Source organism: Ambystoma mexicanum, chromosome 4q, assembly GCF_040938575.1.
Source record: "Ambystoma mexicanum isolate Mex_15411 chromosome 4q, UKY_AmexF1_1, whole genome shotgun sequence".
Taxonomy (NCBI): Eukaryota; Metazoa; Chordata; class Amphibia; order Caudata; family Ambystomatidae; genus Ambystoma; species Ambystoma mexicanum.
The window spans coordinates 431102932-431116937 of NC_090928.1; the positions used below are offsets into that span (position 1 = coordinate 431102932).

At 44.1% G+C, this 14006-nt stretch overlaps 1 protein-coding gene across 1 annotated transcript in view; it reads left to right on the forward strand.

The window, feature by feature from the left end:
* Positions 1–14006, forward strand: part of COX20 (cytochrome c oxidase assembly factor COX20) — a gene marked incomplete at its 5' end in the record, with an annotated part of 328320 nt that overhangs the window by 125295 nt on the left and 189019 nt on the right. The window contains 2 exons of the mRNA XM_069608008.1: positions 9110–9277; positions 9397–9509. Of these exons, the coding sequence (XP_069464109.1) occupies positions 9110–9277; positions 9397–9509 (281 nt within the window). The remainder of the gene's footprint in view (positions 1–9109; positions 9278–9396; positions 9510–14006) is intronic.

Here is a 14006-nt window from a genome sequence, read left to right on the forward strand (position 1 = left end):
AATAGGCCAATTCAATATAGCTTTCACTTTGGAACGGCTCATTCGGACCAGTGGTTGGTGATATCATAACCCATAAATTCAACTGCCTGTGTATGAAAGACACATTTCTCTGCTTTACCAAAGAGTTTGTTCTCTCTGAGTCTTTGTAGAACAGCGGACACATGTTTTAGATGTTCTGAAAAAGATGATGAATATATCAATATATCATCACGTACTTGTCCATCATGTCTCTGAAGATGTCGTTCATGAAGAACTGAAACGTGGCTGGAGCGTTACAGAGACCAAAAGGCATCACCAGATATTCGTATAGGCCGTACCGCGTCTTGAAAGCGGTCTTCCACTCATCGCCTTCACGGATGCGAACCAGATTGTATGTTCCCCGTAAATCTAATTTAGAAAAATACACAGAAGTGCCAAGTTGATCTAACAAAACATTTATCAAGGGTAATGGATATTGGTTCTTTATGGTGATGTTGTTAAGAGCCCTGTAATCTATGCATGGCCTTGGGTCTCCCTCTTTTTTAGGAACAAAGAATAATGGAGAGGCAGCAGGTGATTGGGATGGCCGTATGAACCCCATATCAAGAGCCTTATCAATGTAGTCTTTTAAGACAGCATCTTCTTTGGGAGTTAAAGAATAAACACAACCAGTAGGTATGTTAGCCCCAGGAATTAGATCAATAAAACAGTCATACTGTCTATGAGGAGGCAGCTGTTCTGCCTGGCCCTTGTCAAAGACATCTGCATATTCAGTATATTCGCATGGTATATGTATACTGCTCTGATGTACGTCACTGATAGAAAAACCTCCCTCCATAGAGGCCAGAATATGTGATTTGGATGACACCACTTGACTGTTAAAGCAATGTTCGTTGCAATCGGCAGAAGGATATTGAATCAATCCCGTAACCCAGTCAATGGTTGGATTATGAAGAGTCAGCCAGGCAAGACCAAGCAATAATTTGTAATGAGGAGCCGCGATGACATAAAAAACCATTTCCTCTGAATGCCCATTAGATAGTCATTTGAATAGGTACACTCTCCTGAGTGACCATACCTGAAGTCAAGACTGACCCATCCACAGTGCTCACTGTTTCAGGTTTGTTTTTGGTTATCAAGGGTATAGAGCATTTTTTTCGCATATGTAATGTCAATGTAATTATTTGTGGCTCCAGAATCAACTATGGCCCTGGAAACTAACTCTTGATCAGCAAAATGTAACGTCACCTCTACAGCTATAGGTGTATAAACTGGAATGGTACGGGAGTCTGATGTAACACTCGACACAGGGACTCCTTCTAGTGTCGAGTTTTGGCGTTTCCCAAACGCTTAACTGGTTTTTTGGGACATGCCGCCAGTAAATGCTCAGATGAACCGCAGTACATGCAGAGATTGTTTTTCTACGGTTTTCCCTTTCTGCATTAGATAATCGGCCTCTCACAGCACCGATTTGCATTGGTTCAGGCTCATTAGATGAGGCTGCTGGTACCTCAGAACGGACTGATGCTTGCAAGAATGGTTTTCTCTCTCCTTCGCGAGCATTTCTTCGAGCATCGATTTGTAGAATCAGATCGAGCAATTCTATGAACCCTGTAGGGACCACAGGAACCGTAGACAAGGCGTCTTTTAGTTCTTCTGAGAGACCCTTGTAAAATAAACGCGGTTTTCTCATCTTCAGGCCTTTGGGTCTCTGCGGTTAATTGATTAAATCTGGCTATGTAAGCTAATAGTGTTTGGTTACCCTGTTGTAGATTAAGCAATTCCAGATCTGTGGCTTGAGTAGAATAACGCATATCAAAGACCTTGCTCATGGCAGATAGAAGCTCGTCACAATCGTACAACAAAGGACTGTTTGTCTCCAATAAAGGATTAGCCCAAGCAGCAGCTGTGCCCCCCAAATGGGAAAGCACGAAGGCCGCCTTTGTAGTTAAATCAGGAAATGAGTTAGGCCGGCACAGGAAATGGAGTCAGCACTGATTGACAAAGGTTCTATAGGTTTTGGGATCTCCTGTGAACCTTTCTGGAGGAGCCAAAGGAAACTGCGTTGGCATAACCACTTGAAGGTTTTCCTGTTGTGGTACCGGGGTATCGGATCCGGATGCAATGGCAGCTGGAGCCATTGGGAGCAGTCCGAATAGCATCTTGCATAACATCTATGCGATGACGCAATGTGTCCTGTGCCGTAATCATTTCATTTCTCAAATCTGTGATTAACTGAGTCAGAACCGTTAAACGATCCGTACCCAACATGGCTTCTGAATAAATCCCCAAAGTATCTTAAGAAAAGGATACGGTAACCAAAAAGGATACAATTGATGGGGGGGTCTTCTGGATCCTTGAATTCACACGATTTGATAGTAGTGATGTCAATTTCGACCTTCCAAATGATACAACTCTCTGACTGGTAAAACGGGCAGAGAGAGGGATCACTGGAAAGGGCGTGGGAGAGTAATAGGAAGGCAGCCTAGGAAAAAATAAAGCATAATGAGAAACTATCTCAACTAACCTCTCTGATAGAATGGCAATAATGCAAATTCCAATACTAACCTGTAGGCTTAGAACTGGAGTATCCACCAAAGTCAATGAAGAAATACAGGGGAAAAAAAATGACAAAGGAGGGCAGGTTAGTAAGGGAGACTTATCCCGAACGGCACAAGGCTCTCGCTAGATACCGGGTTGGTGCACCACAGGATAGCGTCCATAGTTCTATGCACAGACACCTTCAAATAAAAGTTCTAGATACACCTTCCTTTCCCACAAAGAACAGAACAAAATTGAAAGGAGTCCACCTGTTATTTCCTCACAGGTTCAAATTACCCGTGTGCTGGATACACTCGAACCAAGTACACGCAGCCAGGCCAGCCGCGCTTGAAAAGTTCCAGCGTCCACGTGGAATTTTACACGCGAACCAAGTACACGCAGCCAGGACACCGCGCTTGAAGAGTTCCAGCGTCCGCGTGGAATTGAAAGCGGAAACTTACACGCGGACAGGAAAACGGCATACAAGTGAAACAGGAACCCGCGTGTGAGAAGACACGCTAACAAAACCTGCTGAAGGCAGATACAGGAGATCGCGTGTGAAGGAAACACGTCGATGAAGGCCAAGGAAGCAACTGACGGGATGCGAGGACGCAGATGAAAAGTTCAGCTACCAAGATGCCAAAATGTTCAATCAGAAGCAGCGAGCCACGTATCCACGCTTCTTATGAACGTTCTGCCGTAAAACACATGACTATCCTGAATCACGTGACTTCAACGACGTGAATAATGCAGACGTCATTTTCCTGGTAATACATCAAACAACCTCCATCTCGAATAAAACGGTCTAGCAGTTCTATGAGCATAACCCGTTCTGCGTACAGACGGAGTTCCAGATCCAGAGGTAAAATGTCCAGCATGCATGACACTTAGACAGCATTTGCAAAGCAGCTACATGGAGCTCAGTACACAGTTTCACTCAGCACTACTGCATTGGCACCCATTCCAAAGCAGAAGCACAGGTGGGACAAGCGGTTCTAAAACATCTATTTGCCGCGGCACCTTCTGCTAACACTGCGCACTAATCGATGCATGAAACAAGAGGGATAGCCTCCTGCCACTTACTTCTAGTCTCTTTACATATATATTTTAGTAAAGGCTAGGTTATTCAGCATGCTTAATATGGCAAAAGCTATTTCATTAAGCTAACTGTCATACATGTTCAAAAGATGAGCAATTGAGCCCTTTAAGGGTGCACTGTAGCTTTTTATTTAGCCAGTGTTAGTAAATGCAGAGAGAATTTTCTGCATTTAGGTTTAACATGAAACTTTTTGGTTTTCTGGTGTACATGTGGATCAAATCACATTCATCTTAATAAACAAATGCAACAAAGAAAGAATAGCAAATGCTTAAGAAAAGTTAACAAACGAAACAAAACAGATGCACAATCATTGGTGGTTTGCCTAAGTGTGCAATGAATGCAAAGAAACATGGTATATTATTTAAACACAAGGCAAACGCCTATATGGAATGTGTGGAGTCAAACCCATGTGTCAGAGAAAAGGCATATTTCTTTCTGAAACTGGGTTAATTTATTGCTGGTTCCTAGAGAAAAGGGACCTAGTCGTTGGTCAACGTCTAGAAACGGATCGAATTATGGAGCGGGATTGGGGGAATGAAGCCCTCAAAATGATGTAGACCTGTGACGTTTCGGCGGAAAGCCTTCTTCATGGGCCTCGACTTGGACAAGACTACATCATTTTGAGGGCTTCATTAACCCAGTTTCAGAAAGAAATAATGCCTTTTCTCTGACGCATGGTTTTGACTCCACACATTCCATATAGGTGTTTGCCTTGTGTTTAAATAATAAACCATGTTTCTTTGCATTCATTGCACACTTGGGCAAACCACCAATGATTGTGCATCGGTTTGTTTTGTTTAATTTTTCTTAAGCATTTGCTATTCTTTCGTTGCTGCATTTGTTTAATAAGATGAATGTGATTTGATCCACATGTACACCAGAAAACGAAAAAGTTTCATGTTAAACCTAAATGCAGAAAATTCTCTCTGCATTTACTAACACTGGCTAAATAAAAAAGCTACAGTGCACCCTTGAAGGGCTCAATTGCTCATTCTTTTGAACACGTATGATAGCTAGCTTAATGAAATAGCTTTTGCTATATTAAGCATGCTGAATAACCTAGCCTTTACTAAAATATATATGTAAAGAGACTAAAAGTAAGTGGCAGGACGCCATCCCACTTGTTTCAAGTATCATTAGCTCTTAAGTCCTTCCACTTGTTTATGAGCTGACCCTCCAGTTACATAGATTTTAGATATAGCACCTGCTATACTAGGGTTTTCTAAACCAGCAATTTTGAACAAGTTTTCCAGTTCCTCTTTTTATCAATCTATTGACCATAGCTTGCTTCGCACCCACTTGCTACCCTGGACACTTCATACCCGCAATGGAACAAATTGTAAGCTTCTCGGAAAAAGAAACTTCTGATATTATTCAGGGGCCTACTCTGTTTAATCTTGATGGTGCCCAACAAGACATTGCCTCTGTAGCATCAGGGGACGACTTGCTGAAACTAAAATAGAAATGTTTCCGGACAGAGGTCCACGGACATTTTCTTAGGGAGTATACCTAAGGGTCAATATGGTCCCATTGGGTATCATTATCCACAGTGAATCAGCATTATTCTTGGAGGGCCAAGAATATATGCTTGGGTTCAGTCAGATATCTACTAAATGTTCACGAGACCTCATGTACCTGACCATTACCACGGCTCAAAGAATACATACCAAAATCAAACTGGAGGTAGCGACAGAAGAAGAAAAATACCTCTAACGCGGACTTACAAAATGCATGAGATAAACTGAAAGAAATTAACATCACTCTTGATCAATTTATGGCTTCGACATTAGAAAAGAAGCATAAATAACTGGCTAAGGACATTCAGAATTTTAAGATGGAGAATGTCTATCCCTCCTTAACAGCATACTATAAAGATAGAAAAGAAAAAGAAAGAGCTGCCAACCAAACTGGACCTAGGAGAGGAGGCAGAAAATGGGTCTCATTCTCGGACACCTCCAGTTCCGGATCATCGGACGATCAACCACAAACACCAGGGGGACGACAACAAGGGGGTTATTCTCAACCACCACCTCCCCAGGTTCCTTTTTTAGGGAGAGGGGGCCCCAGAGGCCATTACTGGGCCCCTCCGCCTCCAATGCCCATGCCTATGCCCTACTACCCTTACAACTACCAACAATGGACCCAAACACCGAGAGGGCGTCGCAACCAACGGAGACACTAGAAGACATCCCTATTTTCAACCTATTGGGGATTGTACTATCCCAAACTGAAATGCATGTCTTGACCAATGGTCTCTCATTTGTCCCTCCCACCAGAACCAATTGGTTCCAATTAGATCAGGAAGTCTCAACCTTTTTTAGAACCATAAGACGTAAAGCATTTTTTCAAGACAAGGAACCCATGCAACAAGATGAAGACTCGGGATTGAGAGTCCCCTCCAACTTTAGTCCAAGAGAAAATGAGATTGCGCCTTCCATCATAACCTTTGAAAATGCGTCAGAAAAGAACTTTCCAAATTACAGGATACAACAACAAAAACAAGATACAACTTGACTAAAGATGAACACAAAGCCCTCAAGAACCTTTCTCCCAACAACCAAATAGTCATCAAGATGGCCGATAAGGGTGGGGGCATAGTAGTACAGAATTTCATCCAATACAAGGACATGGTAAGAAATCTTCTCGATGTCCGTACCAATTACAAAAAACTAAAAGATCCTACAATGGAAATTAGGGTCAAAATACAGGAAGCAACTAAATTAGCCTTCGAGCGAGGGTGGATATCAGACAAGCAGGAAACCTTCCTCAACACCTCGGAGGGCAGAACCCCGGCATTTTACGCCCTACCTAAAATTCACAAAAACCAACAGGATCCCCCAGGCAGACCCATAGTTGTGGGCTGTGGGTCCATTCTTGAACCAATCTGCAAGTTTGTCGACCACTTTCTTAAACCTTTTGAGTCGGGAAACCCCGATTTACCTGAGGGACACTATGGCCACAATTGCCATTTTTGAAAACCTGACCATCCACCCAACAAGGGAAGTTTTGGTCACCATGGATATCGCCAGCCTTTACACTAGCATCCCGCAAGACGCTGCCTTGGAATGTATATGTCACCATCTCACACAACATATGACACAAAAGAGGGTCCCAGTCAACTTTATTGTGGAACTGTTGGAATTGGCCCTGACTAACAACTTTTTTTCATTTGATGAGATCTTTTATCTCCAAGTGAGCGGGACCGCAATGGGAGCGGCCTTTGCCCCCAGTCTGGCTATTATTTTTATGTCTGAATACGAACAACATATCCTCAGCATTAATAACCCATTCAAAGACAAGATCTCTCACTGGTACCGCTTTATCGATGATATCATCTTTATATGGCAGGACAATGATACCCCAGTAGAGAACTTTTTACATTGGGCGAATGAACAAACAGAAGAAATCCAATTTACACTCTGCAAAAGCAACCAGAATGTTAACTTCCTGGACTTGGAAATTGGTGCCAAAGAAAAATCGATCTGCTCCCTATATAGGAAAGAAACCGATAGAAATACCCTCTTGCACTATAGGAGCAATCATCCCAGTAATCTCAGAAACAATCTACCATTTGGTCAATTCTTACAGCTCAGACGCAATTGCACTGAACTTGAACTATACAAAGAACATGCCAGCATCTTGAAAAACAAACTACTCAGCAGAGGCTGCCCTAAAAATTAGTTCGTAATACTACCAAGCGAGCACAATATGCTCCACGTGAAACCTTACTTGCCCCCAAAATACGAAATATGGATAGCCAACAACTGATGACATGTGTGACTACCTTTGGCCCAAATACAACTAAACTCAAGGCCATCATCAAGAAATGTTGTCCCTTGGTACAACTGAGCCTCCCGAATGAACCAACCCCGAGAATGGCACTCAAGCGGGGCAAGAATCTTAAGGACATGCTGACCCATGCAAGGCTTGATAAAAAAATCCCAAAGGACCAGACTTTGGAATATGCGGGAACTAGTGGGCCATCACCCATCTGGTACATGTAATGTGTGCAGGTTCAACAGGAAAACATCATTCCAAATTGAAGGAAAGGAATGGAAGATCAAACATTTCTCAAATTGTAAAACTACAAATGTGGTCTACATCATCGAATGTCCTTGCGGACTCCGATATGTTGGCCAGACTCGGAGGCAATTCAACAAAAGGATTGGCGAACATCGCTCTAGGATTCGATGTCGAGTCCACACAGTACCATTAGTCTCGCACTATATGGAGTATCAACACAGTGCGGACGATATACACTAGTGGATTGTAGATACAGTAGTCAATACCACCAATGCATCCAATGCGCTGAACCATAAGGAATCCTGGTGGATTTTTAAACTTAAAGCCACCACTAAGGGTCTCAACGAGGCCATGCCAACCACCTTCAGATGATCTTAGTCCCTACCCTTCCAACCAATAACTTGGGGGACCTACTACATCTATGCCCTCACATGAATAGGACATGAATAGGACAGCTGATTGTTTTGTTGTACTTAAGCAATATGCCAGGTGTGCCCTCAACACCTGCCAGTAACTCAGGCTGTAGTACTGCACAAATACACATCTCCTCCTGATGTCAGGTGCTTCGCATCTTTTATACAGTGGAGCACTAATTAGCAATGTGCTTTCTTACGTACAACTCGTGAAAATGTACACGCAATCATTTCATGCAAATCAATTAATGTTGTGCACAAGAAGTGTGTATTTGCAATGTGTTACATCTTGTGCCAACTTTGTCTTTTCTGCATGTGCTATTATTCCCTTTTACTTGGTATCACCCGTGAATATGCATATATATATATATACTGTATCATCATATGCAAACCAATTTATGCTGTGCACAATAACTCTGAGGTTCGCAATGCTTGTGTCACTGTTCATTTTGTGTACAATACGAAGCACACAGCCATCGCGGCAACACACTGCTTTACCATTCACTCCATACGAATCCACTAGCATATGGGTTCTTGACATCTGTGCTCTCTACTTACACGCTCCCCTTGTCCAACAGCCCTAATTGCAGTCCACAGGATAGAGGCTCTTTGTCCATCCTTTTCCTTTTCCTTTAAGAAATATTGCGCCCCGTACAAACTGAACGGTTACCATGCCACCCCCGGGCCTGCACTGATCGCGCATACGCAGGGACTCAGACACTCCACACCTGCGCTGTGCGCACCCGAGACACAGCTCTGTTTTTCACTGTACCTACGCCGGCTCTCGCAGTCTGCATCCGCAGCCCAAGAAAGCGATTGACTCATTTCTGGACACGCAGGTATGAGGGCCCTGCAGGGCTAGCTACGTGGAAGCCGGGGGTTAATCGCCCCCGCCACGGAAGCCATCCGTGCTTATAGCTCCACCTTTCCACTACGATTCGGACTAACGCAGCATGGGCTGGCGCCTTTCGCCCCCTGCTTTCAGAAACTTTATAAGCGTAAAAACAATTTTTTAGCGTCTTCTTTTAAACTTTGCCCTGGTTTCCTACTCTAGGGTCCTGCAGCCACACCAAGGCACGGCTAAATTCAGACCCCAGAAACCTGGGAGCCCCACAAACACCTGGGCCACCGCCTGATCGCCATCTACAAGCATCCTTCAAAGGGATTTTCCCAACTGTGCACAGCCAAGAATCTCCAAGCGGCTGCAAGACTGTGCTTACAGGTACTTTTATGCCATTTTTTTCTAGTCAGGCACACCACTATACATTAGTGATTATTACCATTTCTAGTTATACTCATTTGCCTATACATATGTTTTTTAAAATTTCCCCCATACCTTAGTGCATCCAGCACACCAGCTACCTATCTGCAGGAACCTCCTCCAACAGTTTGAAGAGGTCCGCTACACATCACTCCCAGCTCCCTGCCAACATTACTCTCCGACTTCCGTCCAGGTCAGTAACCAAGTGCCAGCAAGCCAGTGAACAATGACACCATTGTTCACCCACATGGTCCCAATTAGATTTTATTGCATGCCAGTATTACTAGCATCAGATTTAATCCTTCTAGATGAGCTCTACAACAATTTAAGCCCCTCTCTTTTTCTCTTATCCTTTGTTTCTCACATAGGGGAGACAAAGTCGAGGCCCATGAAGAAGGCTTTCCGCCGAAACGTCACGGGACTACATCATTTTGAGGGCTTCATTCCACCAATCCCGTCCATAATTCGATCCGTTTCTAGACATTGACCAACGACTAGGTCCCTTTTTTCTAGGAGCCGGCAATAAATTAACCCAGTTTCAGAAATAAATAATGCCTTTTCTCTGACTCTTGTTTCAAGTATCATTAGCTCTTAAGTCCTTCCACTTGTTTATGAGACGACCCTCCAGTTACATACACTAATCTATGCATAGCATTTGATCTAAGCAGATTCCACAAGCCTCAGAAGGGATACATTACTCACCTTAATCGTATTTCTGATGCTTGTATCTGCTTAGATTCACATGCGCCCACCCTTCCTACCCTGAGAGAAGGTGCATAGATGTTATATTTATCTGCTTGGATACACCTGTACTCACTATACACTTCATGCTACCTCATGTCAGAAACCAGACAATCTGAGGGAACTCGATGCGTGAAGGTCATGGGTACAGTGGATGTCACACTAGAGATAGTATTACTGGCACATCCTTGTCGACATCAACTGTAATACTCTGCAGCTTCCACTAGATGTGGGCCTATGCATAGCATGTGAATCGAAGCCGATACAAGCATCAGAAATAAGATTAGGGTGAGTAATGTATTATATATATATATATATATATATGTGTGTATATATATATATATTTCGAAATGGATGAAGATTTGAATTTAAACCTATTGAATATTAAATTGAACACAACTTTATGGGTAAAGCAAATGGGCAGATGACAGCCAAGGGGAAAGTGCACATGTGAAGTAACACACGGAAAAGAGCGCAAATGTGAAAGATTGCCATAGAAAGGTGAGGCAGGGAAAAGACCACCTGAAAGTGAACCTTACGAAAGGATGCAGTGTGGCAAGGCCAAAGACGAGCAAGAGGTGTGGCACACGTTGTGGCAAAGCAAAGAGGCTAACTAGAAGGAACCAGAAGAGTGTAAACCTACATATAAAGCCAAAAGGGCAACAAAGAGGAGCTAAGTGAATGACTCTGGACACAGGGCAGGTACAGAGAGCAACCTATGTGGGCTGAAGAGCCTAGGGATCCTGGTTGCGTGACCTGTGATTGGTGGACTGTGTGGTCTGACCACTGCGCCTAGATAAGTGAGCCCTGAATTATGAGAACCAAAAACAGTGAAATTAACCAAGGAGGAACACTGCAAATGAACTGGTGATGACATCCAGAAGGAGGGTCAGGGTGACCTAGAGTTGCGTTACATTTGTTTTGAAAAGACAAACTAATCAGAGTGGCTGAGTTAAAGTCTTGGGGAGGGAACCCTGATATTTATGGAACTGCAAATATTGTCTTGAGAACAGAGTCTCAAGACCCTTTTCTTTTGTACTGTGTTGCTTGGAACTTGGGGAAGGGAACCCTGAGGAGTGTGTGTAACTGTTACCTTGAACGTGAGAAAGGTAATCTTGAGACTTTTATGGAACTTTCTTGAATTTGGGGAAGGGGAGCTGAGAAGAAAGGTAAGAGCAGGTTGAAGCTCAGAACTTTGTTAATCCCAATTTCTTTGATTATTGACATCCCTAAACGTTGTTTAACTTTAGTTGTGAGGGCAAGCATAGGTTTTGACATAGACAGACTTTAAGTCAAACTCTTTGACTCAGACTTTCCTTAGTTTCGTTCAGGTAGGGAAATCCCACCTCAATGTAGGGCAAGTTAGGCCTTCTACCATCCCGACGTTTAAGTTAATGAATATCTTTTGTTTGAACTTTAAGTCTGTCTGCATCTTGCCTTCACACTACAAACAAATACTGGAACACGTTGAAAATGACAACACTGTTGGACCAGGCACAAGTAGGCTGCAGAACCATAACAGCAGATGGCACTACTCTCTGTATGGGACGACCTAAAGACCAACGCAGACTCAGCACTGATACTACTCGACCTCCCGGCAGCATTTGACAGTCAACCACAAGACCCTCATCAAGAGAATGTAAAAAATGGGGATCTGCGACATAGCGGGGGGGGGGGTGATAACCACTATTTGAATAACTGGATACCATACTCCTATAGACATTTAACCTACCCACATGGCCCGGCCTTATCCAGCATACACACTGTTTGTGTAAATCAAGCACTCTTGCACTTAGCATGTATGTGCAGGTTAGCCATTTTCAGCATCCAGTCTTATATAGCTAAGCCTTATACCCCTGCTGTGTCAGGAAACCAACACTATATAACTTCTGCATCATGCTGGGTCAATCAAGATGGATTCATTGGGATTGGAAAAAGCATCAAACCTAATAGACTGATGGGAGCAGGAATTGTAACACACCCAGTTTATTCATTAAAGGTGCAGAGTGTGTCACACCGGGGTGGAGGGCTGGGAATGGGAGGGGCGCCTGGAGACCAGAAGTGTATCTTACCTTGATAGAGTGCTGAAGGTGGGAATCGTCCCTCACTGGGATGGACGAACAGGGGAGGGAGATGTGCCAAGGGTGCAAAATGCATCACAAATAAGGGAAAGGGGGTGGGGGCAGTAAGCGTGCGACGCGCAGAGTTCGGGCTACAGGGAACACGTCTCTCCTGGAGGAATTTGGGGGGGGTGGTAATTGCTTTGCACTAGAATTAACAGGGGGAGGAATATGGGTTGCATTTAGTCTGAATATCAGGGGTAGGAAATATATTGCCACTAACTATACTAAAAACTCCCACCTCTGCAGACGCCTTCTCAAACTCTGAACTAAACACAACCATACCTCTACAACACCACAAACCGCATGCACTTCACATCCCGACAAGGAAACAAACCATGCGCAATTTCACCTCTGCACCACATTACGCCGACCAACTGAAAACGCCACCTATGTTTTGTGACCGAAGCTGCCAACTGCACAGCTGCCAACAGAACATCACAGCTCGCTTGCTCTTCTCCCGCTCAATCCGACTAACAAATCGCGCCAACCTCCTTGCATTGCAGATCTGCCAGAGCACCAGGAGACCATGCAGTTGGCAACAGTGCACGGTACAAGAACCTTTAACATAAAGAACCTGAGAGACCATTTGGTAGGAATGAATATCCTCAGCTGGATCCAGGAGCCATTTGAGTAGATTCTGTTTCTCCACCTCAAAGGACGTTGCTGTTGCTCAAGCTTGTGTGAGGAAACTCTCGGGATGCTGAGGCACATGTCCAAGATGTAAAATTGGTCTCATTCTCCATTGAATAGCATATTCTTAGTACACTGCCAGGCTCCCTTGTTTTGCTGTTACTCTGGTAATCTCTATAATGACCTAGATGAAACCACTCTTAAAAGAAGTTGCCCCTGTGATGAACAAATACCAATTCGGCAATACGTGGCCGTATCCTTTTGGTTTGCAGTTTTACCTGTATCGCCCCAAACTCCCCATCACTACCCCCAAATAATGTTATGTGATCGTAAAGCTAGACAACTGTTATGGGTGCCTGGAAAAGGAAATTGTTCACTACAAGGCAGAAATCTACAAGGAAGAGGGTGGCTACCAATGAGTGGCCGCTCCATTGCCTTACTTGTTCAACTGTCCTAAGATCTGACCTCCTCATATTCATGTATCCAACATCTGGTTCCCTTGTTTCTTTGTACTGGAACTCCATCTCTCATTTAATGATCTGTACTTCCAGGAACCAATATTAAATGTATAACTTGAATTATTGATTTACTGTGAGGAACCTAACGGCATCCTCCCATCTATTCCCCTCAGATCTTCCTCTCAGGTGGCCCGGAAAGGGCCACCCCTTTTGGATGTCGACCCTAGGGGTGGATATGCGAGGGAGAATCACCTGGGTGGAGGGACCTTGGTGAGTGGAGGAAAGGTGCCTTTAGGTGAGGCATTGTATCCCTCTTTCCCTTATCAAAGTACCTCCTACCCTCCCCCAACCTTCATAGGTTATTGCCATTCTTCCCCATGGTCACACATTCCACATACATCCCATTCAGGTCCCTTTAAGACTGGGACAATGAAGAGGCGACTGGGACAAGAACACAATTCCCAATGATAGTTAACTGTAGTCCGGCATAGGACTTGCACCTGCAACCCCTTAAGAGGCTACAGGTGCATATAAAAGGATCTGACCCACGTGAGTGAGAGAGGGGACTGCCTGAGAAGCCAGGGCGCCATGGAGCAGGCTGGAGCGAATAAGGCAAAGAAAAGGACACCAGCATTTGCAGGAGAGCAGGAAGGTTCTGAGGCTGAATAGAGCCATGAGAGAGTGCAGATCACTGAAGAGCTCCGAGCTGTGTGTCCCCAGCTGGAGCTGGAGGGAATA